Source organism: Polypterus senegalus, chromosome 14, assembly GCF_016835505.1.
Source record: "Polypterus senegalus isolate Bchr_013 chromosome 14, ASM1683550v1, whole genome shotgun sequence".
Classification (NCBI taxonomy): domain Eukaryota; kingdom Metazoa; phylum Chordata; class Cladistia; order Polypteriformes; family Polypteridae; genus Polypterus; species Polypterus senegalus.
In genome coordinates, this window is record NC_053167.1 from 141418610 (window position 1) to 141444820 (window position 26211).

At 40.5% G+C, this 26211-nt stretch overlaps 1 protein-coding gene across 1 annotated transcript in view; it reads right to left on the reverse strand.

Annotated features, from left to right (window-relative positions):
* The window catches only part of hook1 (hook microtubule-tethering protein 1), a 143577-nt gene that overhangs the window by 9303 nt on the left and 108063 nt on the right, over nucleotides 1-26211 (reverse strand). The window contains exons 16-19 of the mRNA XM_039734456.1: nucleotides 13052-13139; nucleotides 5580-5611; nucleotides 2550-2632; nucleotides 1184-1284 (exon numbers count right to left, since the gene is read on the reverse strand). Coding sequence (XP_039590390.1) covers nucleotides 1184-1284; nucleotides 2550-2632; nucleotides 5580-5611; nucleotides 13052-13139 — 304 coding nt within the window. The remainder of the gene's footprint in view (nucleotides 1-1183; nucleotides 1285-2549; nucleotides 2633-5579; nucleotides 5612-13051; nucleotides 13140-26211) is intronic.

Here is a 26211-nt window from a genome sequence, read left to right on the forward strand (position 1 = left end):
TGCTGATTACTTGCAACACCAAATTGGTTGGATTCGCTCGTTAAGCCTTGAACTTCATAGACAGGAGTGTCCAATCATGAGTGGTAAAAGGTATTTAAGGAGGTCAATTGCAAGTTGTGCTTCCCTTTGACTCTCCTCTGAAGAGTGACAGACAGCATGGGATCCTCAAAGCAACTCTCAAAAGATCTGAAAACAAAGATTGTTCAGGTTTAGAGGAAGGCTACAAAAAGCCATCTCAGAGGTTTAAACAGTCAGTTTCAACTCTAAGGAATGGAATCAGGAAATGGAAGGCCACAGGCACAGTTGATGTTAAACCAACTCAGGTCTGGCAAGCCAAGAAAAATACAGGAGCGGCACATGCAGAGGCAGGATTGTGAGAATGGTGACAGACAACCCACAGATCACCTCTGAAGACTTGCAAGAACATCTTGCTGGAGATGGTGCATCTGTACAGGGTTCTACAAATGGCAGGGTGATGAGAAAGAAGCCCTTTCTGCACTCACACCACAAACAGAGTCGCTTGCTTTATGCAAATGCTCATTTAGACAAGCCAGATTCATTTTGGAAAAAAGTGCTTTGGACTGATGAGACAAAAATGGAGTTATCTGGGCATAACAAAAAGCCATTTGCATGGTAGAAGAAGAACACCGCATTCTAAGAAAAACACCTGCTACCTACTGTCAAATGTGGTGGAGGTTCCATCATGCTGTGGGGCTGTGTGGCTAGTTCAGGGACTGGGGCCCTTGCTAAAGTCGAGGATCGGATGAATTCAACCCAATATCAACCAATTCTTCAGGATAATGTTCAAGCATCCGTCACAAAGTTGAAGTTACGCAGGGGTTGGATATGCCAACAAGACAATGGCCCAAAACACAGCTGGAAATCTACAAAGGCATTCATGCAGAGGGAGAAGTAGAACGTTCTGGAATGGCTGTCACAGTCACCTGACTTGAATATCATTGAAAATCTATGGGATGATCTGAAGCAGGCTGTCCATGCTCGGCAGCCATCAAACTGAACTGAACTGAACTCTCCCCTAATTTCCATCCTATTCCACAATGCCCACATACTACACCCCACCCCATCTTCACTGGTAAGCACCCACTACAGCATAAATAAATGCGGGGCGGAGTAATGAGCTGCAGACCCCACCCCCCAGGCAGGCAGCATCACGCTTACTCACACAGCGCGCCTTCTCCAGGTACATTTTGTAGCGCTCCTCCATTGCCTTCATATCTTCATCTTTCTTGCGGATGGCAGCATGCAGCTCGTCAATCTTTAAAGCTGTAGAGAAGGAGGCAGTGCGCACAAAGTCACAAGACATGACTAGAGCTCGAGACAGGTTGTTGTTATGGCATAAAGTAAGGCAGCACTGACAAAAACACCATGCGTCCCACCTATGTGGACCATGCTAGACAGGTTTCTGTGCTCTGATAAAGAAAAGATTAAACAATAGATATTAAAAGACAAACTCTGTAAGTAGAATAAAGTGGCAGAGAACCACAGTTGAATGACACAGGCCATACCCTGGACAGTGATGGCTTCTCTCACAAGAGCATCAGGAGAGCCAAACTAAGCTTTTACACACATAATCTAAATGGACTCCACAGCTTTAGTCTATGGCAGGGCTGTCCAACTCCAGTCCTGGTGGGCCGCAGTGGCTGCAGGTTTTCATTTTAACCCTTTTTCTAATAAGCAAGCAGTTTTCACTGCTAATTAATTCCTTTTCCCTTCATATTAATAGCCCTGTTTCTAAGGATTCAGCCCTCTGAATTGATTCATTCCTTCATTAAATGGCAGCCAAACACAAATGAGATATGAAGCGAGCCGAAAGATGGCTAGTGAAATTGGAACATCAAACTCCAGCCAATTTCACTCCAGTTTCTTAATGAGGGGCCAATTCTTGCTGCTAATTAAAGACATTTTTGAATATCATGACTTGTTGCTGCTCTCATTCTGCCACAGCAGAATGTTGATTTTCATTTTTTTCTAAGATCTCCATCGAGATAATTTGGTGACCTGAGCAGTCCAACATGACTGAGACCTTCACCTTTCTTTATTTTCAGGTTAGCTGGTCATGTGGTGGCTTGTTTTGCGTCTCACTGTTTGGCTACTCATTAAGGACAAAGAAACAACTAAGGGGTCTGAGTCAAGACAATTAAAACTAAGGGAAAACAAGTTAATCAGCTGCAAAAACGGCTCACTAATTAAGAAGCTGGTTAGAACTTGCAGCCACTGTGGCCCTTCAGGACCGGAGCTGGACATCACTGGTCTATGGGCTACCACCCTTCAGTGATCACTGTCTAGCAGAGCACGCAGAGTTAAGGACACATCAACACCTTCAATTTCTTCTTTGGGTATCCATAGCTCACAAGTCAGGCACACAACGATAATTTGGGGTGACCACAACAACAAGGGAGGGTTGATAGTTACATTTTCACTTGTCCCATCTTACTAACTAGTTTTCTGAATTGCATTTCCATGCAGAAGATGCGGTTTCTCACATTACTAGAAATAAGGCACCCCAACTGCCCTCATATAATACTAACAGCTCTGGACTGTCTCGGGTTGGAGATCTTCAATCAGCTCTTTATTCTTCATTATTTCATCCTTTGCCTCATGCAGCTGCTCCCTGAAAGATAAAAAAAAGTATCAACTTGGATCTCAAAATAACAAGAAGCAGGTTTTCCTCCTAGGTAGGCCTCAAAGTTCTATGTTCATAGACCATAGAGTGCCCAGTGAAATTGTTACTTGAATGTGCTAATAAACATGCAACCTCTCCCCAGTGCCATTATGAACGAGTATAACCTTACCTTGAAATGTCTGCCTTAGTTCTACTAATGTTTGTGTAACACATAACACATTTGAACACATACAGTCAGAAGTCTGCATACGCTTAGGGTGAACTTCTAGCAAACTTCTGACCTCAACTGCATTTATTACATTGCATGTTCCATTCCATCTGAACTACAACAATAACATTTATTTCTATAGCACATTTTCATACAAACAGTAGCTCAAAGTGCTTTACATAATAAAGAATAGAAAAATAAAAGACACAATAAGAAAACAAAATAAATCAACATTAATTAACATCGAATAAGAGTAAGGTTCAATGGCCAGGGGGGACAGAAAAACAAAAACTCCAGACGGCTGGAGAAAAAATAAAATCTGTAGGGATTCCAGACCATGAGACCGCCTGACCAGTCCCCTCTGGGCATTCTACCTAACATAAATGAAACAGTCCTCTTTGGATTTAGGGTTCTCACGGAAGGGCTTGATGAAGATGGTCACATAGAGTTCTGCCTTTTAATCCATCCATCATTGTTGGAGCATCATGAAGCTTTGAGGTGCTGAGGTGTCACCCGTTGCATGGCTACACTCGGGTCCTAACCTGGGGTCCTGAGTTGGTTTGTCATGTGGTGGGTGCTGCAATGCGCTGTATCAGCATGTGCTCCTAACCTCCTCCTATGTTAATTTAAACTAATCAAGTACATACACTTCATTCATTCATTCATTCATGAAGTGAACTGCTCGTGGCCAGAAGTTTACTGTTTACCATTTTGTAAACAGTACACTATATACAACCACATCATTAAAAAAAAATCATTCAATCATGTGGTGGTACAAGTTTTATTTATTTATTTACTACATAGGACGTCTTTCCGAGAAGATCACGTCTCGACCCAAGATTCTTTTATATAATAAAGAGATTTTTTTTCAAGCTTGGGGGAAGGTAGTAGGTGTGTGGCAGAGCAGCCCCAAGCAGTCGATGAGGGAGTTGGTGAGCCGGAATTCAGGGGCAGATGTACACGGTTTGGCCAATTTCCTAGTTAGCACTCCGGGGCGCATTAATAAATCTTTCTAATGTTCTAACATCATATGAAGAATCTTTACTAATCCAAATCAGCACATCAGAGGAGAGTAGGCTTGGCCTTTTGGTATTTACAGGATTATTATTACACATAATAACACTTTTTCTTCTGTAATGTTTTTTGCACATTTGTCTAGAAAAAAAACGCAAGGCTAAGAAGGTTAAGATAAACAGCGTTGAAGCAGCCATGGGTGAGGAGGTCAGAGAATAAAACAGTGGATAAGAGCTCACCTTTAATAAGCCAACAGGTAAATTCTTACTGCAGAAAATCAGCTTGATGTTTGCACTGTTCACTTTCTTTTCTTATAGGTGCTTGCTTTTTGCCTTACATGTATTTTGATCTTCTTGAGCAAACATTTATATTTTGTCACTTAAAGATGATGTGTAATATTTTCTCTTAATTGTTTTTTTATTGGTTTTTGTTTAACATAAGACACTTTTCAATCTGGACTACGGAATTTATATAAAGGAATTAATAAGAGAATGAAAGAGTGTGTGTATTTTAAGAGTTTAATGTGTATAGTGAACATAACACTGCCATCTATAATCAGGCAGAATAAAACTGTTAAAGCAGCATGTCAATTGCCACCACTCCAAAATAACAATAAAAATAATAATAATGACAATGTGTTTATTTTGTGGCACACGGCTGGGGGTGGTACCCAGCCGGGACGCCCAGGAGGACCGGAGGAGGGCTTGCGCCTCCTCCAGACCACGAGGGGGCGACCACCCTGGTTGCGCTGGGGACCACAGGTGCAAAGCTTGGAAGCTGAACCCTGTAGGGGCCCGTGGTCACCAGGAAGTGCTGGGGGGAAGACGAGCAGAGACACCCGGACTGCTTCCGGGGATGCAGCCGGCACTTCCACCACACTGGGGTGTGTCAGTGGGAGATGGCCGGAACACACCTGGAGCACATCCGGGTGCTTATAAAAGGGGCCGCCTCCTTACATTCAATGACTGGAGTCGGGCGAGGAGTGGACGAAGTCTTGCTGGAGAGGAGTGGAGGCAGCCTGAAGGCGACAGGCACTGTAGAGAGAGGCCTAGACTTTGGGGGTTTGGTGCTGGAGGCACTGGGTTGTGCACGTGACTGTAAATATTATTGTAAATAAATGTGTGTGTTGGGTGACCAAACATTGTCCATCAGTCTGTGTCCGGGGCTCATTCCACAATTTATATAACATGTTTCCTTCCATACACTTTTACAGCAATATGCCTGTATAGCACCTCACTGTGACTGTCACAGCCAAGTCAGAACTTTTTCTTTCCTTTTAATTTTCTTGCTTTACAGTTATTCTGGTGTGTGCGCAGAAAAAAATGTTCATGTATTTATTTATTTACCTACCTATCTGTGTATTATTTAAAACATTTGCGTAAAAAAATTTCCCCGGGGGAAAAATAAAGTTCTGTCTATCTAAGAGTTCAGGCACTTCAGGCAGCCCCTTGAATTTCTCTCATACTCCCTAACTTTGAAAACTACTGGCTCAAGGGTTAACCAATGTCATACTGTGGTATATCTCCAAATACTATTGGGAACTGGGGAGAACAGAAAAGTGAGGAAAATATGCTTAGTGTTTCTATACATTGAAGTATGGAGACAAACAAAAACACTCCACACAAAGAAAGGATAGACCTAGTAATTATATCGTGTAATGCATTCGGCACAACTGAATCCTTCAGAAATGGAAAAAAGCATCAGTTTACTTACATGTGAGCATCCAGCTTCCTCTTGAGGTGTGACTGAAAGAGAAAGATAACAGAAAAGAAGTCAGTATCACTAGCTTTATTCAGAAAGGTCCAGTCAGCCTAAATAAACCCTTTGGATCTACTCTACTGTACTGCAAAGAAGAAATAAAAAGGGGCCACTCATCCATAGTGCTGCTATTACTGCAGAGAAGACCTATAATGACTTATGGCCATTATTGCTGCAACTAAGCCAAGGATTAGACAACAGAATTTCTTATTTCCAATTATTTTTCATCTAGCGATGTTTCAGAAAGTGAGGGAATATCATAGAGGTTCAATGACAAATGGGTTTGTTTAAACAGCAAATGTTTAAAGCTGGTATGATGGTGACCGTTACAAGAGAGCACAATTTGTTAGCCAATTCAAAACAGAAGAGAGATGTGAATATTATTGTTAAATGCACCTTACCTAGAAGAACACGTAACCACCAGAAAATACAAATAACTGCACACAGGTCAGTATAGATACTGTGGCCGCCGAAGTATAAGGCATGATCAAGCACGGTAAAACGTTCGTTTTAAAAATATTTAGTGAAAGTTAAAAGCAAATAATCCACACAAGAATAAAAGAAAAAATAGTTACACACGTAGAATAAAAGACAAAAAAAAGGGAAAATGTATCTTCTCTAAACTTAGCTTTTCTGGAGAAACTTTAGTTATTTCTGTACTTAAAAGTTCCTTACTTCTTCTTTACTCAAAGATTCTTAACTTCTTCTATACTTAAAGATTCTTAGCTTCTTCTTCTGTACGCTTTAAACGTACGGCGCAGCACTTATATAAGTGCTGTTTTACGTTGCTTCACATACTCTAAAGACCCATAGGCCAGTAAGCACGTGCGCTGGCACAAGCACAGTTTAAAACCGTTTGCACTCTATACCTTACACATGGCAAGGATGTCACTAACTGAAGAATAATATTAAGTCAAAGCAGATAGAAAAAGCTAGAATATACCAATTTCACTCAGCTTATGGGGCGTTATAGGAACCTCCCATAGATTATGCTTTGTCATCTTGTAAAATATTTATGAACCTTATATAACTAGGAAAATGGCTCTTACAGATACATTGGTAGAAAAAACTTACCAAGTGAGGATGGACGTATTTGGTAAATTTTAAAGCTTCTGTTTGACATTTTTTTCACTTAAGGAAGATGGCCAAGGTTAGACCTCTTATAACATTACAAGGCACTGAAAAATTAGATCATGCTTTTGTATTTAGTCAGCTAGATTAATGTAATGCACTCCAAAGAGGACTACCTGAGAAAAACATCACTCGGTTGCAATTAGTGCAAAATGCAGCTACCAGAATCTTAACTAGAAAAAGAAAACCTGAGCACATCACACCAATCTTAGCATTGTTACATTGGTTACCAGTGTCATTTAGAACTGACTTTAAAATACTACTAAATGGTGTGTGAAGTGTGACAATTTAATTCTCGGAATGCGCCTTTAAAAAATATACATGTGGAACTGTACACTAATGGCTACTGTCACCTTCAAAGTACTCCCCTTGTGCATCTATACACGGACTTAAACGGCATTCCCACTTCTGGAAGCAGGCCTGGAGCTCATTTTCTGGAATACTGTTGAGCAGCCGTCTCACATTCTGTTGGATATCAGTTAAATTAGAAAATCTTCGTCCTTTCGGTGCAGCTTTTAATTTTGGAAATAGCCAGAAATCACAGGAGGTTAAGTCAGGTGATTAGGCAGGATGATCTAATTGGGTAATCGCTTTTTTGGCCAGAAAGTCTCTCAGAGTGAACGCAGTGTTACTTGGCACATTGTCATGATGAATGATCCACTCGTCAGGCCACAATTCGGGTCTTTGAACAGAATTTCGTAATCTCTTCAGTACCTCTAAATAGTATTGTTGGTTGATTGTTTGACCCTGTTCAAGAAATTCTCAGTGGACTATTCCCTTGTGGTCGAAGGAACATACCAGCATGGTCTTAAACTGCGAGCGTGACAGGCGTGCTTCTTTAAGGCACGGTGAACCCGGGATTTCCATTGCACACTCCGTCACATCTTCTTGACCCATCTTTGAACCTCTAATTTCACATAAACACAATCAACTTTTTCATAGTATCTTCAACATATGTCGCTCGCAACAGTTGTAATATTTCAGTAACGTATTTGCTGATTTTCACACAAAATGCAATATTAATAGATTGCTCTAAATTTCTATCACCCATTTTTATGTCAAAGCATACACGCAGATATCTATTACCTTCCCAATAGCTAACTAACAACTGGTTCTGTCAGCTTGCAATTTATGCACATATTAGTTCAAAACATGTTCAACCACAAATACTCATGTGATTTTGATACAATTACATCACGGGTATCACTATGCGGCCATTCCAGGATATAAATTGTGACGCCTCGTATGAAGCATTAAATAATCTTGACCCTCATTTGAGCATTTTGGATCCACATTTTTAAGCGTCTTTCAGACAGCCTTGGTATCACAATCCCCTCCTAACCCACTAACAGCTGTGTTTGGTGTTCTTCCAGATGGGTTTAAAGTGGAGAAGGACAAACAAACTGTGATTGCATTCACTACACTTTTGGCACGCAGACTGATTTTGCTAAACTGGAAGAATCCTAACTCTCCTCTATTAAGTCAGTGGGAAACCGATGTTTTATACTATTTGAAATTGGAAAAAATCAAATCTTCAGTTAGAGGATCTGTACAGAATTTTTTCAAAACCTGGCAGGATCTGATCAGTAATATTTTAGAATAAGCTCTTAAAACACTGAGGAAGCAATTATCTCCTCATTTCTTTTTCTTCTCCGTTCATCTCTATTGGTCTATTAAACTCATCAATTTAGTTATGTTTACAAGCCTTAAGTTTCACCCCGTTGGACATGTTCGCTCTCTCTCAGGGGTGGGGGTCGACTTATTCTTCAATCTCAGTCCTATTTTTTGTAAAAATTGATCGATTTATATAGAATGATTACAATAAAATTATTTAAAAATAAATAATAATAATCATCTTGACCCTTACTATATTTTGGACTGCCTGTCACCATACATAACAGTCCAAATCGTAACCTTAGATCTCCAGAAGGACTTCTGCTTAAAATTTTAAGAACCAAGTTTAAAAGAACCAGGAGGCAGAATGTTGCTATTATGCACCAAAAATCAAGAATATGTTACCAACAGAGTTACCTATTAGAATAATACTGCACAAAATTAAAAAAAAGAAAAAGAAAAACAAAAATACTAAAAATCAATTTTTTAAATTTGGCTTTCTGTAGCTACATTTCAGTTGCACTTTTAATAGACGATACAGGCACACAATTATCATACTGTTCAGGGATTTCCAATCTTTACTAATCTCTACTTTTCTCTGCTTTCTTTTAAAGTTCTTTTGTGGTGGAATGAAGGCAGATATCCCAGCTCTCAGACGAAGCCTGGAAACAATGAGGAACGATTTAACTCTTTCAGGGCTGATGTTGACTTTTGTCAAAATTCGGGGGTAGAGGACAGTATTTAGCTATAAACTGCAATAAAACTTGCCCTTACATTTTAGCTTTGTTGATTTAACCTTAATTCCCTACTTGTGCATGAGTAGCAAAGAGCAAACAACCTCTAAAATGGCATCGACATCTGGCGAGAGACCAAAGCGAATGTGCAAAGCAAAATACTCAGTGGACCTTTTACGTTATTTTGTTGAAAAGGACTCTGACTTGTTGGGCTCAGAGTTTGATGCAAGTGATCTGGAGATGGACATCAGATGAAAGTTAAGTACCAGCATCGGCTGATTGGTCCTCAGCTGATCGTGGTGCTGAACACTTTCGTGTAGCTGATGCACCTACAGCAGCATTCGCCTGGGAGGACCACCACTTATGATGACAAGATGTACAAACCATACTGTGTCACACTGTGACTGCCACCACTCCGCCCACCGGTTGTGCAAAGACAGCCGGTCCACCGTGTATTCCTGCTGACCATCAAGGTGCCCCAATGCAGCCACTGCCGCCAGAGATACCAAACATGCACCAACAGCAGCCACAGCACATAGCAACAGACATTTTATGTTGATTTATGTGTGAAACCATTGCTCTGTCTGCTTTTCAGAAAACCGATTTTATTGGAAAAAATAAACAGCCCTCAAAGAGTTAATTAAACACATCGGTGTGAGGTGGAAATCCCAGTGGGATCTGACTGGTCTTTTGGCCCCCTTGGATGCCTGAAGATTTTATTTTTTTCTTCAGCTTAACTAGTTTTTTTTTTTTTTTCCCTGTCCTCCTGGCCATTTCACCTTGTTACTGGACTCATCTTTGGAGACTTACCTTATGATATTGTATAAAAAGAATTTACCCTTCCACTAATTATACCTATGCTTTATATGCTTGGGTTATTTATTTACTTTCCTTTGATACTTATTTATTAATATTCTTACCTAATATTATTTATTTTTTATAACATTTGTTTTGACATCTTGTAAAAGACTTTGAGTCACATTCTTTGTATGAACATGTGCTACAGAAATAAAAGTACAGTAGAACCTCGGGTCACGACCGTAATTCGTTCCAAAACCGCTGCATTTCTATAAAAACGCCACCTTTACCTCATCCAAATAAGTTCTGTTCTGGGCTCAAATCTGTACGCACTCGTGTAACCAATTTACTATTTTGCAGGTGGGTATCAAGTATACAGGAGGCTGCCCCAAATCTTTTTTCTGGCTCTTGTCTATTCCTTTGACAGTGGGTATTTCATAATGAGTGCAAAAATGACACACACTCATATCTTTGCTAAAAATGGGTGTTGGCAACAACAGTATCATCTCCAAACTGGTTTTCCAACTATGTTCTGCAGGGACTGAGAAACACCAACATGTTGCCTGCAGCAACAGGCTGCCAGTGACTGTGACAAGCAAATAGTTTATGGAGACTTTTCCAGCACTGCTCAGCATAGCAGTTTATTTCAGCAATGACTGTCTCTACCAGACTATAATAGAAGAATTGTAAATAATCAGGAAATCACGATTAACAGACATCTTTAGACCAGGGCAACAAGTAGGTGCAGGATTGTGCAGAGCAGTATGAAGCCAACACCAAACATGAACATCACTAAAACTTGGCAATTCAGAATCAAACAGGTGACTGTTTTATTGTCCATGTCAATATCTGATGACCACTTCGCATCGCCATCAGCATCACCTGATTGGAGCAATGGTATTGTTTCCGTTTGTTCTAAAACTGCCTTTACAGTTTTTCATTTGCCACTGGGTTTTCGGTTGAAGGCTCCGCCCCACTCATGAATATTGATATGTTACCATAGAGATACCATAAAGGGGCACAACACATTGCAATGTCCATGATTTTTGGCAGCATGATGTTATCACTTTCACTAGATGGCACCAGAATACTGCCCAAAATGTTATAGTGCTCAACAATGTAAAGTGGATCATTATACGTTAGCGCTGTGCAATGTCTTAAAAGCGCACAATGTCAATGATGTACAATACAATCGCCTTGAACTGAGAGGTGGCCTAGGATAGAGAGATGCCTGTTGATTGCAAAATAATTAGCTGCTCTGCCCATGTACTATAGAAAGCATTTATATTGGGCAGTGGTGGAAGTGGAGAGGTTTTATATGGAATGGGGCACGGCCATTTTTACTTGGGACCCACAAGTTTGTTTTGTTGTCTCATAGATTGCTGCAAGTCAACAAATGCAGTAGTGTTCGCTAATGTTACTGTAAATGTAATGTTTTATAAAACTGGTAAAATTCTAAAATTAGACCTGCCCTACCATGAAATGGATTTGAATAAATTCTAATTACAAATGACTTTTACTCACTCAAAAAGGGCCTACACAGTTTTCTCTTGCTGCCATCTTCTAAATAAAAAACGTAACTCAGCATGCGCTACAGAAAAAAAGTCCTTTGCTGTGTTTAACAGTGGCTTGGCTATAACACATATTTTGCTTTTATCCACAAAAAAGCGAATATGGCTTAGTGCTCATTGGTATTCCCAGCTTGCAATGCATGACATGTATGTAGGAGGAATAATGGCACTGACTTTAAAATAAGTAAAAAAAAAAAAAAGACAGACACTGCTTTGATATGTAAAGTTATCAATTAAAGCTAAAATTAAAGTTAAATTTATATAAAATTACGAGTTATACTATCTCATGTACACAGTATGATTACATTCCTACTTGCCCACAAGCAGTGCTTGAAGTGAACAATATTATGGCAGTACTCTGTTTAGCCAGCGCCTTGTTCCTCCACCCAACTTGTTATTCCTTTTACAGATGAGGTGGGGGGGATCCCCCTTGAAGGTCTGAGCACATGTATATATGATATCAAAAGGAACAAGGTCCCCTTGAAGCGTCAAGCACTGCTGGTACCAGCCCACTTCAAGCTCTCCCAGTGACACCAAACCAGAACCACCAGGCTGCCACGTTCCTTGTCCAGCACCCAAATGTCACTGCATACAAGTACCAGCCCTCTTTCCATTCAAAGCATCTGAGCCACTCTCGGTGTTAACGTCAAGGAGGTTAAGTGGTGCAATGACGTGTGTGTCTGCAAACTGAATCAAAATAGAAGTGAACTTGGGTAACAGAGGTGTGGCTTGCAAGCCTGAGTGTGCCTCTCTTGGCTTTTTTTATCAACTTGAATTAAGGATTAGGGGCAGACGTCAGATGAGTAAAAGAGAAAAATCTACAAAACAGACAAGTTGACATGGCCTCTCTCAAGGTAAATTTGCAACAGGAAATGAATCTGTAGTTCAAGAAACCCAGAATATTTCTCTATTAAGATAGACGAGTTGGCAAATTTGCCAATGCTTCCCACTTGGGAGATTTAGAAATATTACGCTATTCAAGATACAGCATATGAATAAAAATGGAACATTTCAAACCAATTTCCTTGAAGAACAAGTGTGAAAATGTCAACAAACTTGGTTCTCGGCTTCATGGTTATGACTTGCGGGAGTTGCGGCCTTACTATTTTGAATTTGTAGCCTCTTCTGATTGCCATTCTATTTAAAACTGCTGCTAACCAGTGCAGTCAACACAAATAATTATGTCAACAGACAGATATTGTAAGGCTCCATTTACGTCACTCAGTTTGAAGCTGCTTGTTTTACTGGGTGTTATATCAAATCTGTACCTTTGTGTTTGCCCAATAAAGAAGGAGTCATTTATAAAGTTAGTAACTGAATTTTACTTATAAACTTGTAACAGCACACTAAATCGGAACTTAGTGAAGAGCACTAGACAAAAATAAACTGAATTGAATTGTGACTGGAATTGGGTCAGTTGTGCTAGGGTTTAAAAAAAATAAATAAATAAAAAATAAAAAGCAGTACCTGCTAGCCTACAAACAAAATGGGACGAGGGTCTTTATGACTGTGCATCGAATACAGACACCAAACACGACGTGTTACGCTTCAATTCTTAACACATGGCTAGTTTACTTACATCTTCTGCTTTCTCTCCCTGGCCTTGCAGGGCTTTCTGTAAATCTTCAACTTGAAGCTGGAGCTCCCGAATACGGCCCTGGCTCAACCTAAAATGAAATAAAAAAGACAAATGTTTAACCTTTGACACAGACTCAACCTTCAGTCAACACATTTCAGCACTGTCCAGAGCCTACTTACTTCATCTTATAAATAAACCTGATCCATTACGCTTATCTTGTCTGTTATATCTGCATTGTTATCACTCTAATTTAATATTGTGTTTTTTTATCAGTATGCTGCTGCTGGAGTATGTGAATGTCCCCTTGGGATTAATAAAGTATCTGTCAATCTAAAAGTCAAGACGGCGGTAAAGATTTCAGGGGTAAATGTTGACTCTGACCTAAATTTTAAATCACATATTAATCAGATCACTAGGACACCATTTTTCACTTAAGAAATATAACAAAAGTTAGACCTCTTTTGATTTTAGTCGACTAGATTACTGTAACGCACTCCTCTCAGGACCACCCAAAAAAGACATCAATCATTTGCAACAAGTGCAGAATAGAGCTGCTAGAATCCTAACTAGGAAAAGAAAATCTGAACACATCTCTCCAGTTTTAATGTCACTACACTGGTTACCTGTGTCATTCAGAATTGACTTTAAAATACTGCTTATGCTTTACAAAGCCTTAAATAATCTACTCCATCCTGTTAGATCTTCAAATGAGTGTCTGCTTAGAATTCTGAGAGCTAAACTTAAAAGAGGTGGTGAGGCGGTCTTCTGCTGTTATGCACCTCAAATCTGGAATAGATGATCAACAGAAATTCGCCAGGCTAATACGGTGGAGCACTTTAAAAAAACTGCTAAAAACACATTACTTTAACATGGCTTTTTCATAACTTCATTTTAGTGTAACCCTGATATTCTGTATATGACTTATTTATCATTTTTTCGTGGCTCTGTAATCCGTACTAACCCCTACTTTCTCTGCTGTTGTTTTTGTGGTTTTCTGTGGTGGTGACCTGATCAAAGCACCATGATGTCCCTCCATTGATTGATTGAAGGCCAGAGGTCCACATGACCGTCATCTTCTAATTCTTCCACGTGAAGCCTGAAAACCATGAGGACTGATTGAGATCACTTATGTTAGGTAGAATATCAAGTAGGGGCTGGTTGGGTGGTCTTGTGGCCTTGGAACCCATGCAGATTTTGATTTTCTTTTTCCCCAGCCACCTGGAGCTTTTTTTTTTTTTTTTCTGTCCTCCCTGGCCATCAAACCATCCTTTTATTCTATGTTAATTAGTATTGCCTAATTTTATTTTTATCTTTCTTCATCCTGTACAGCACTTTGAGCTACATCAATTGTATGAAAACGTACAATAGAAATAAATGATGCAGTTGTTGTTATCTTAGACAGTTTAGGATCGCCAATGCTACATTATATAAAAATTTAAATCAAAAAGGCAGGCAGGTGATCAGAACAAAGGCAACCAATTAAATTAGAGAGGCGTAGAGAGGCTTTTTGTATGACCCTTCACATTCCATACACCAGACAGGTAAACGTAAACCTACAAATGTTAGCCATAGCATAAAAAGGTGTCTTGACTGTTGGATTCTTCTAAATTAAAAATGTTATGCAGTACATACAGTATTTTGTTAATTTAAGCTGTGTTTACACTTTAACTCAGATGCGACTGGTTTCTGATTTTTGTGGATATCTGACACAGATCAGATTTGCTGTTAACATAAGAAATTTGATAAACAAGAGAAGACCATTCACTCCATCAAGCCTGTCTGTTTACCTAACGGCTAAGCTGTACCAGCATCTCCTCTGAATTCCTCAAAGGATGTCAGGGTTTCTGTTTTAATACCATGTCCTGGTAGCTTGTTCCAGATCCCCACAACTCTTTGTATAAAGATGTCCTGAAACATCGACAGTATCTAATTTTTTGAGACTAGATACAAGCTAGAGGTCTGAACTCACAGGACCCAACATGGGGCTGATTTTCAGTATTATGAGCAGAAGTGGGCTGCCAACACCAATGTGCGGGGTATATATATATATATATATATATATATATATATATATATATATATACACACACACATATACACACATTAACCGCTGCTATGAGGGGACACAGCAGCACCAACTCTTAAACAGTTTTCAATGGAAAACAAACTCACTCTTACAGCTCCTGTTTGCAGGATCAGCTGCCAGCTTCAAACATTTAAAAGACCAAGCTGTGGCCATCCTGTGCTCTCTCATTTCCCTGTCTCTCTTACCCCAGATTCCCTCTGCTCCGGCCGCTGCTACTGGGCCACATGGACCCCCTTGATGAAGAAGACTTTGTGTTCTTTTGATTAGGAGTGGGGGCCGATACATCATGTTTGACAGCTGTTCCTTGTGAGGCTGGATCGCCTCTGTTTGTATCTGGCAGAACAGCAATAACGTTTCTACTCCTTGGAAAACCTGCTGAACTCTCCTGTGCAAGAAGACAGCGAAGGAACGGAAAAGTGAGAAGGAAAACTGCTTAAATAAAGAGCTAGGAAGGTGAATGGAAACAAGCAGCCAGCGGTAAAGCAAGGAAGACTTTGTAATAAGGACGGTTTGGTGCACGTAGAAGGTGTAACAATAAGATTGTTAAGCCTTATGATAATGTTCCCGCACCAAGGATTTAGAGAGACGCACTGGGAGAAGTATAATCTGAACCTCTCTACAGTGTCATTTATTTTCGGGTTGTAATGTTCATCAAATTTACGTATCATCTGGTCCAGTGGCGGACCGTGCATTTCACACCTAGGCCTTCAGTAGTGCTCCGTCTGAATCAACCCGCCCCTCAAAAACTAATTTATGGTTATAAAAACCATCTTAATATGCAGAAATACAGTATAAAGATCCGCTGCATCGCAGATAGGTAACTCCTGTAGCCACAATAAATGCCTCTATTGAATAGACAAACCAGGGGTGAACAAGTTCCTTTCTACTGCAGCTACAGCCGCGACACATATAAAAAACATCAATAATAACTCATAAACTTGCAATATTATTTAGGAAAATCGCAACATTTTACTCACCAAAAATTCGGATTATTTGTAAATAAAATCCATCCTCCTCTCTTTACTCAAAAACAGTTCAATTACTCTGTCGTACAGATTATCCGTGCGCTTCAGTTCCATCAAAAAGTCCCTTTCTATCGCCATCGAAGCTAATGCTGAAAGTCGAACCTGCCCTGTCGTATTTCTGGCATAAGTTTTAATTCGCTTTAGGGCTGAAAATGTCCGCTCGACAGAAGCAGTGTACACGGGAATGGTCACTGCCAAATATACTAATGTGTACAGCTGCCCCATGCTCTCATTCAGATTTTTCTGATGAAGGAAGTGAAGGAGAATCAGTGGGAGATTTTCCTGCAAAATCATCCATGGCATACATTACAGTCAGTTCTGTTTTTAGCCGAGTTGTGTTAAACTGGAGAAGGCTGCATGCGGGAAATTTTTCTTGTATTCCCGAAACTTCTGGGGGTCTAGGAGCGTGACAAACATCAGTTTTTCATGGTCTTGAAATCTGGTCTGTGTCTGGCAAATATTGTCCAGAATCCTGCCATGGAGTTGGCGGTAGTGCGCGCGAGAATCTTGCGCTCGGAGCGCTTGCGGTGTGTTCAGTGGCCTCATAGAGTTCCTCATATCGGCTTCTATCCAATCAATGGGTCTGAATACGGTGACGTTGCCGTGCGCCTGCTAGAGGGCCCTACTGACACCAACTCAAAATCTGATTGGTTGAAGCAACAGTTTAATCGACATTTATTCTGTGTTAGAGGGCCCGCAGGACAAAATATAATTAACATCAGTTTGTGATTCAGATATTTTTTAAGCTAGTAGAGAAGGCATGACTTCGTCAGGTCTTTAGTATCGAGGCTTTATACCCTTCATCTTCTCATTAAACGTGTATCTCGTGAATATCTTGTGCGATCTTGCGATGTCCACAGCTTTATTTAATTTTAGCTCAGACCCGGCACTTAAAAGTTTCTCTCCCACTTTCGCTGAGGGAGGGTTTCCGCAGTAGCTGCACTTATGAATATGTTAAGCACAGTCCTTCACCCACAAATATTTACCTTATATGGGCATGCACTCAATTACGTGGGAGGCCTGATGACGACAACCGACCTACAGGCTATGGCCGTATACAGTATATGGACGAAAGCAGGTTCCAGTTACGACCGTTACGCGTAGAATTTCGAAATGAAACCTGCCTAACTTTTGTAAGTAAGCTGTAAGGAATAAGCCTGCCAAATTTCAGCCTTCCACCTACACGGGAAGTTGGAGAATTAGTGATGAGTCAGTGAGTGAGTTAGTGAGGGCTTTGCCTTTTATTAGTATAGATACAGTGGAACCTCGGTTCACGAACGTCTCGGCTCACAACCAGCGCGTGCTGTTGACAGTGGGTGGGGGGTTTGGGAGAGAGAGAGAGAGAGAGAGAGAGAGAGAGAGAAAGCCTGCTCGTGTAGCTGAGCAGGGAAAGTCTGGGTGTTTTGTGTCAGTGTTATTCAATGTTTTTACATTAGTTTACTATTGCACTGTGCATTCTATGGTGTAATTAACTATATTTGTCCTTAATCTTTACATATATTTACATACAGTTTGTACGGTCTGGAACGGATTATTTGTATTTACATACAATCCAATGGGGGAAATTGCTTCGGTTCACGACCAGAGTTTTGGAACGAATTATGGTCGTGAACCGAGGTTCCACTGTATATATAGAAGATTAGCCCAGCTACAGACAGACAAACAGACCAACAATGTTCAGAACACACACATTTATTGTCCTTTGGCACAGCACAGTGCACAAACCACAGATAGATAGATAGATAGATAGATAGATAGATAGATAGATAGATAGATAGATAGATAGATAGATAGATAGATAGATAGATAGATAGATAGATAGATAGATAGATAGATAGATAGATAGATAGATAGATAGATAGATAGATAGATAGATAGATAGATAGATAGATAGATAGATAGATAGATAGATAGATAGATAGATAGATTTATTAATCCCAAGGGGAAATTCATATAATCCAGCAGCAGTATACTGATACAAAGAAACAATATTAAATTAAATAGTAATAAAAATGAAAAAAATTAAAATAAAATTAATGTTCACATTTACTCCCCCGGGTGGAATTGAAGAGTCGCATAGTGTGGGGGAGGAACGATCTCCTCAGTCTGTCAGTGGAGCAGGACAGTGACAAAAGTCTTTTACTGAAGCTACTCCTCTGTCTGGAGATGACACTGTTCAGTGGATGTAGTGGATTCTTCATGATTGACAGGAGTTTGCTTAATGCCCGTCGCTCTGCCACAGATGTTAAACTGTCCAACTTTAATCCTACAATAGAGCCTGCCTTCTTAACAAGTTTGTCCAGGCGTGAGGCGTCTTTCATCTTTATGCTGCCACCCCAGCACACCACCGCGTAGAAGAGGGCGCTCGCCACAACCGTCTGGTAGAACATCTGCAGTAAGATGCCAATCTTCTCAGAAAGTATAGTCTGCTCTGACCTTTCTTACATAGAGCATCAGTATTGGCAGTCCAGTCCAATTTGTCATCCAGCTGCACTCCCAGATATTTAAAGGTCTGCACCCTCTGCACACAGTCACCTCTGATGATCACAGGGTCCATGAAGGGCCTAGGCCTCCTAAAATCCACCACCAGCTCCTTGATCTTGTTGGTGTTAAGGTGTAAGTGGTTTGAGTCGCACCATTTAACAAAGTCTTTGATTAACTTTCTGTACTCCTCCTCCTGCCCACAATAGCAGTGTCATCAGCGAACTTTTGCACGTGGCAGGACTCCGAGTCATATTGGAAGTCTGATGTATATAGATTGAACAGGACCGGAGAAAGTACAGTCCCCTGCGGCGCCCCTGTATTGCTGAACACAATGTCAGACCTGCAGTTCCCAAGACGCACATATTGAGGTCTGTCTGTAAGATAGTCCACAATCCATGGCCACCAGGTGTGAGTCTACTCCCATCTCAGTCAGCTTGTCACTAAGGAGCAGAGGTTGGATGGTGTTGAAGGCGCTAGAGAAGTCCAGAAACATAATTCTTATAGCACCACTGCCTCTGTCCAGGTGGGAGAGGGATCGGTGAAGCATATAGATGATAATTAAGCTCCATCCTTCCTTCCTTCTATTCTCTGACTGTCTCTACTCCTCTCCCACAAGCTCTGTCTTCTTCCTCCCAACTTGGGCTCCATTGCTGGAGTGAGGCGGCCTCTTTTATACAGCACCCGGAAGTGCTCCAGGTGCTCCTTGATCAAGTTCCGGCAGGCAGCAGTTCTGGGTGTAGGGGAAGTGCTGTAGACCACGGCTCTGGAACGGTCCAGGCGCCCCCTGTCTACTCCCTTCTCTCTCTCTCAATAAATAAATAAATCGTCTCGCATGCAGTCTTCTCAAGATTGCAGAGCCCAAAGATAGCCTTTCATTCACAGTGGTGGTGGTGGAAATAGCAGTAAAAAATGGAGAGTACAAGACTACAAAGCTCACTAAAGGGACATCTGAAATTTGGTCATCATTTTCTATTGTTATCGATGGCGATGGCAGGCAACCAAGTGCCATTTGCCTGTTGCGATAAATGTGCCAACAAACAGAGGACACATGTCAGGCACCTCAGGTTTAAAACACCATGTGTGTACAGTAGCGAAGGGTCAAACTAAATTAACATTCACGCTAAACCTGTCAAAACTAACAACTAATGCTAAAGGCGAAGCACTGAATAAATGTGCGGATTTTGTTTGAAAGCATATATGGCATTACGAGAGTGTCTGGTGAGGGCTGATGTTCAGCTTGAGCAGTACTTTTTTTTTTTTTGAATAAAGAACCAAATGACAGCATATAATCAAACTGACATAACATACAAAGGAGCCCAAACCACCCACTCCCACTCAGCCTGAGCCAATGGGTATTAACAACAAAGTCAAAGAGTTATAAGCCAAGATTAACTCAATTGAGTCACAGCAGACCACGTAAATACTAGAAGCACCATTAATTTGTGCTGCCGGCAACTCCAAATGAATTAAGTTACAGAAGGAGGACTGCCAATTGTCAACAGTAACCTATTAAGTTGTCTTCTAGTAGGAGGCATGGCAGCCAAAATTGTAAAGTCTGAGGTTTAAAGAGACACTTCCCCATCAACAACTGCATAATGGAATGTGGTAGAAAAAGCCGCAAAACTGAGAAAGGATATTGTATATGACATGCTAGAGACCGACTGTCGTGATGTGAAATTTTGCATACAAGTTGATAAATATTTTGTATGTCTTTATTTGTAATTTAGGCAAAGCAATGGAATATTAGTGTTACATTAGTGAGAAGAATTCATGTTTACCCCTGCCTTTTAGGAATGGGTCTCTTTGAATTTTACGACAGAGTTGGAGAGGAAGTGCCCTAAACAAGTTTGGCTAATGTTTCTCTGAAGTCTCTTAACCCCCATAGGAAAGCCAGGCTGCCTAACTGCCACACTTTAACTTAACATATGGTTTAGAGGGTGTCAGGTGTTCAACTCCCCATTGGACTGAAGTATGGTTGTTTGGAACTGGCTTGTATCAGAAGCCTTTAAGTACCATGACGTCCTATTGGCTCTAGGGGTTGGACAGAGAATCTATAAACGTGCTTGCTTAACCTCACTCTCTCTCTTACCAAACTGAAAGACCATCACACCATGAACTGAAAAGGACAACACAATGAAGAGCACAACTCGGCAGCCATATTGAGATAGGCATGTGGCCTGTTCGGAAAAAAGCTGACCACAAATGAACTAGAGACATTTTTAAGTAACTAATAAGTCTGTGTGCCGCCTGAAACTTCATATCACCATTTAGCAGGTTGTATGGTTGCCAGTATTCAAATGTACTTCGCATATTGTTATTATTTATGAATATTACCAATAATATATTGTTTAAATTGTAACTTAACTCCTGCTTGTCTTTTACTACCCCTAATTGCCAGAGGTTATAGATGTAGAAGGCAAGGTGGGGAGAAGTTATATACTGTAATACCTTATAAGCAGTGGTAAGTCTGTTGGATTTGAGGCATTCTGACAAAGGCTACAAATTAATAATACAAAAGGGGAAAATATAGCAATAAATTACTCTACCATGACAAAACACCGACCATCAGTAATTATGGATGTGCTGTCACAACTGATATTTAGACCGAAAACTTCAACAAAACCTCTTTTATACCTTCTACCATCCATTATATTAATGAGGACTACAACCATGTGTCAAGGACCCTTTTTGCAACCTCGTTTGAAGCAAGCACGATTAAAACAGGTGAAAACATTCACGCTTCACGGTTTGAAAAACTTTGGGAAATGACTGTTACCGACCAAGGAGCAAACACGATCACTGTCTTGCGCGGCTACACCACATTAAACTGTAGTGGCCACATTCTTAACACGATTCTCTCAAGTGCTTTTACACTTTTACAAAAGTTAAGTCAGGTATTTTAAACATACTGGACAACAAGGCAAGCTTATGAGGTCACTCAAACAGGCTGTGGAGACAAGGAGGAACTCCAATTTCGATATTCTGAATTGAGTGTTGCAGCAGTTTGACGACTGGCTGTCTCAACAAAAAAGTACAACTGTGGTCTCTTTTCTGAAACCATTCAAAGATGCGACGACCGATTCAGAATCAGATAATTACGACGTCTGAAAGAACTTGTCAACAAACTGTTCAGCACCAACTCTTATCCACACGCTCTTCAAAGTACCAACATCTCACAGCCCAAAGCTTCTGTTTATTTTATTTACGAGGATTACAAGAAGAGATTTGTAAAAAATTGAAGTAACTGCACTTCAATGCATTGGCACAAAATCAAACAGTGCAGTGAAGTTCACTGGCCAGCCGTTAGTAACGCCCTCTTTCATCACAGAGGCAGCGAGCAGATGAGTAAAGTACACCTCTTCGTGTTTCTTGCACCTCCTCTTTTGATTGGGTCACTAAAGCCACACTAACTAAGCAGACTGCTCTGTGGGACTGGACACACACACCTCATCATTTTACTATATAGTAGATAATTTTACATTCTCTAGTTGGATTTCCTGCTGTATTTTAACCTGGCAATAGGTGTTGGTCTGTACAGGTTTGTTAATTTAGGATATTAAATTGAGATGATGTTAATGGTGAGAACGTTACTGTTTCTAGCTCTGTAGAATCACCCAGGTACACCGCACTGATGGCTGTGGCATCACTGAATGTTTAAAGTGCAGCCTGTGAGCGTCAGTGAGATCTAAACACTGCAACATTCGTTTTGGCTTTTGTGAGGACAGCCTCAGTTATGGGTAAAAGTGGCAGCAAAACAATGATTGCATTACTTCTCAATTCTTCTTATGGCAGGGTGTGTTATTGCTGGATTTTACTGCATTTTTTGTTTTCTTTTTCATTTTTATTAAACACAAAGTGCGTATAAGACCATTGCGTTTTCCCCAATTACTAGATCTTCATGTAAAGTACAGTGGAAGCTCGAGATACAAACAGCTCTGTATACGAGAAATTCAAGATACAAGGAAAGTATGAGCGAAAAATTCGGATCTAAATACGAGCACTGGCTCGTAACGAGCCACGAGCCAGGCTGTGGGTATAAGTGACGCGTTTCCCGATCCGCCTCGACTCGGGAATTCACCCAAGCTGACGCTGCCTGCCCGTCAGCTCACTCAGTGTTCCTTGTTCTCCCGTAGTTTGAGGATCTACGTGTTTGTGCGGTTGTGATTTCATTGTTTTTTTTTGCATTTAACGTGAAAATAATTATTCCACGATGCCTCTCAAGAAGATTGTTGCCTCAGATAGTGCTGCAAAGAAAAAAAAGGAAGCCATGGCCGTTGAAATTAAGAAAGAAATTATAGATAAACATGAGCGTGGTGTAAGAGTGATGAAACTGGCGAAGACTTACGGCCATTCGACATCGACGATCTGCACTATTCTGAAGAGTAAGGAAGAAATTAAGAAACTTGATGTAGCCAAAGGAGTTACCGTGACTTCCAAGCGTCGTCCAAAACTCCTAGAAGATGTTGAGAAGCTGTTGTTGGTGTGGATTAACGAGAAGCAGTTAAAAGGTGATTCGGTGTCAGAAGCTATCACTTGCGCTAAGGCTAAGAAGCTGTACTTGGACCTTCTCCGAAAAACACCAGGAACGTCGGCTGAAGATGAGGAGGCATTTATGGCAAGCCATGAATGGTTTGAAAAATTTAAAAAGAGAACCGGTATTCACAGTGTTGTGCGACATGGGGAGGCTGCCAGCTCTGATACAGCTGCTGAATCAGAGGGGACTCTCCTTCCCCACAGTAACCCGTGCCCTCCTCCCCACCTCCCTATTGTCTCCCTCAAGCCAGCCAAGACTCTTCATAAAGGTAAACTACAGTTATATTATTTACCAGTGTTATTTATTAAAGGTAAAGGTATTTATCAGTGTTGTTAGGAAAATTGATTTTTATGTTGATATTTTTGAAAGTGCGGAACGGATTAACTGGATTTCCATTATTTTCAATGGGGAAGTTTGTTCTGGATACGAGAAATTCGCTATATGAGCTCAGTGTTGGAACGAATTAAACTTGTATCTCGAGGTTCCACTGTACGCGGATGTCTGGGTGTCATCCTTGACAGTACTCTATCTTTCCAATCTCACGTTAATAACATCACCCGGTCTGCTTATTTCCACCTACATAATGTTAATCGCATCTGTCCCTCCCTCCCTCCCTCCCTCCTAATACCACTGCCATTTTTGTTTTTTCACAGTCTTGTTACTTCTCGGCTGGACTATTGCAATTCACTCCTCTTTGGTTTCTCTAATAAATCTCTTCATAAGCTTCAGCTAGTCCAGAATTCTAAAGCACGTATCATTACTCGAACCTCATCCATTCACCACATTACTTCGGTCTTGCAGCAGCTTCATTGGCTCCCAATTAAGTTTTGAATTGATTTTAAGATTCTGCTATTAACATTTAAGGCCATTCATAACCTCACCCCTCCATATCTGTCTGACCTTCTTCATGTTGCCATTCCCTCCTGTAACCTTAGATCCTCTTCTTCCATCCATCCGACTGTCCCTCTCGTTCATCTAACCTCCACGGGGAGCAGAGCATTCAGCCGTTCTGCTCCCAAGCTCTGGAATTCATTACCTACTGAGCTTAGAAATATCAAATCATATTCATCCTTCAAATGTAAACTTTTAAAACGCATCTGTTTAAAACGGCCTTTTCTTTATGATTACATTGGTTGTTTGGTTTTAATTTTTATATTTTCTGATGTTTTTAGTTGTTAATAACTGTGTATTTTTTTATTTATTTGTTTGTTCCGTGTCCTTGAGTTCTCAGAAAGGCGCCTTGTATGAATAAAATGTATTATTATTATTAATCCCAACGCAAATTATTGTGTAAATGACGCAGTTTACTTGGCTACTATAATAAAGCAATTAGATTTTGTTTTTATTGACTTATAAATACAAATAAATATCAGCATTTGTTTGAATAGTGCAGTGTTATTCGATTGTTTCTGGTTGGTGCCAGGGGTTTAGAAGTGAAAAACACAACAAATCTCTCTATTATAAAAAAAAAATCTTGCGATGATACGAGACTCTTTTCCTGCGATGAGATCAGATCTTTTGAAGAGAGACAGAGAGAGACACGTCATATTTACAACCTTTGGAAGCAAGTCCTGTGCTACACAGGCACAGCAGGTTAGAGATAATGGAAGTAGGAAAATTTGATAGTCCAAAAAAATGAGAGTAAAGATCATATTAGCACAAACAAACTGAAAATATTACTTGGTGAAATAACGGAACAGTGAAAAGTGATCGAAAATTCAGGTGCTGTACAGGCTTTTAAACGTTTGAAGCGCCGCATGAAATGCAGATCACGCATGTACTCCGAGTGGCTCACGTGAACTTACTTTGCGGGACTGGGAAAGGTAAACCCGTGCATGCAGTGTGTGATGTCTCAGATAAAGAGGAAGACGAGCTGCTTATTGATGCAGTAGGAAAGGAACAACCTCCGACGCTGAACAAGCCTTTGTACACATATCAATAGAAAAGCAAGGTGTAAAGCTTAAGTTTAAATTATGTTCATAGATACGCTGCCGCTAAATATTCGCAGGCAAATCCACAACTTAATGCCGGGAATGCCTGTTAAATATCTTAGATTCACGAGTACCGATTTGGGTAGTGATCACTTCGATGAATGAAACCTGTTCAAAAAACGCATTACACAATAGAGAAGGCAGCAAAAGAATATGAAGTGAGTGATGCATACAAGCATATTGATAAGTGCAGTTACTGCGGAAACAAACCATGGTGTAAACCTTAAGTTTAAATTAAGTTCATAGACAGGCTGCCACTGGCATCTGTCATGCCTATGACGAATACGATATTCGTGAGATACAAGTTTAATGAGAAGACGCAAGGTATAAACGAGACTTTTGATCACTTTGTAACAGAGTTAAAATTGCTGGTGAAGGACTGCGCTTATGCAAACGAATAGGAAAGCAGGGTGTAAAGCTTAACTTTAAATTAGGTTCATAGACACGCTGCCGCTGGCATTTGTCATGCCTATGACGAATATGATATTCGCGAGATACAAGTTTAATGAAAAGGACGCAGGGTATAAATGAGACTTTTCATCACTTTGTAACAGAGTTAAAATTGCTGGTGAAGGACTGTGCTTATGCAAACGAAGATGAGATGGTCAGGGATAGAATAGTGTTTGGCACAAACTCAGCAAAAGTGAGAGAGAAACTTAAGTGCCGGTCTGAGCTAACATTAAATAAAGCCATGGACATTACGAGATCGCACAAGTACAGCTGAGAAGCTTCGATGCATGTACTCCGAGCGGCTCACGTGAACTGACTTTGCAGGACTGGGAAAAGTAAACCCGTGCATGCAGTGTGTGATGTCTCAGATAAAGAGGAAGACGAGCTGTTTATTGATGCAGTAAGAAAGGAACAACCCTCTGAATCTGAACAAGCCTTTGTAGACATAAATTAAGTTCATAGACACGCTGCCGCTAAATATTCGCAGGAAAATCCACAACTTAATACCGAGAATTTACAGTCAGTTCCCCTTATGTCACACCATGGTACGTTTAGCACAAGTTAATACCGGGAATGCCTGTTAAACATCT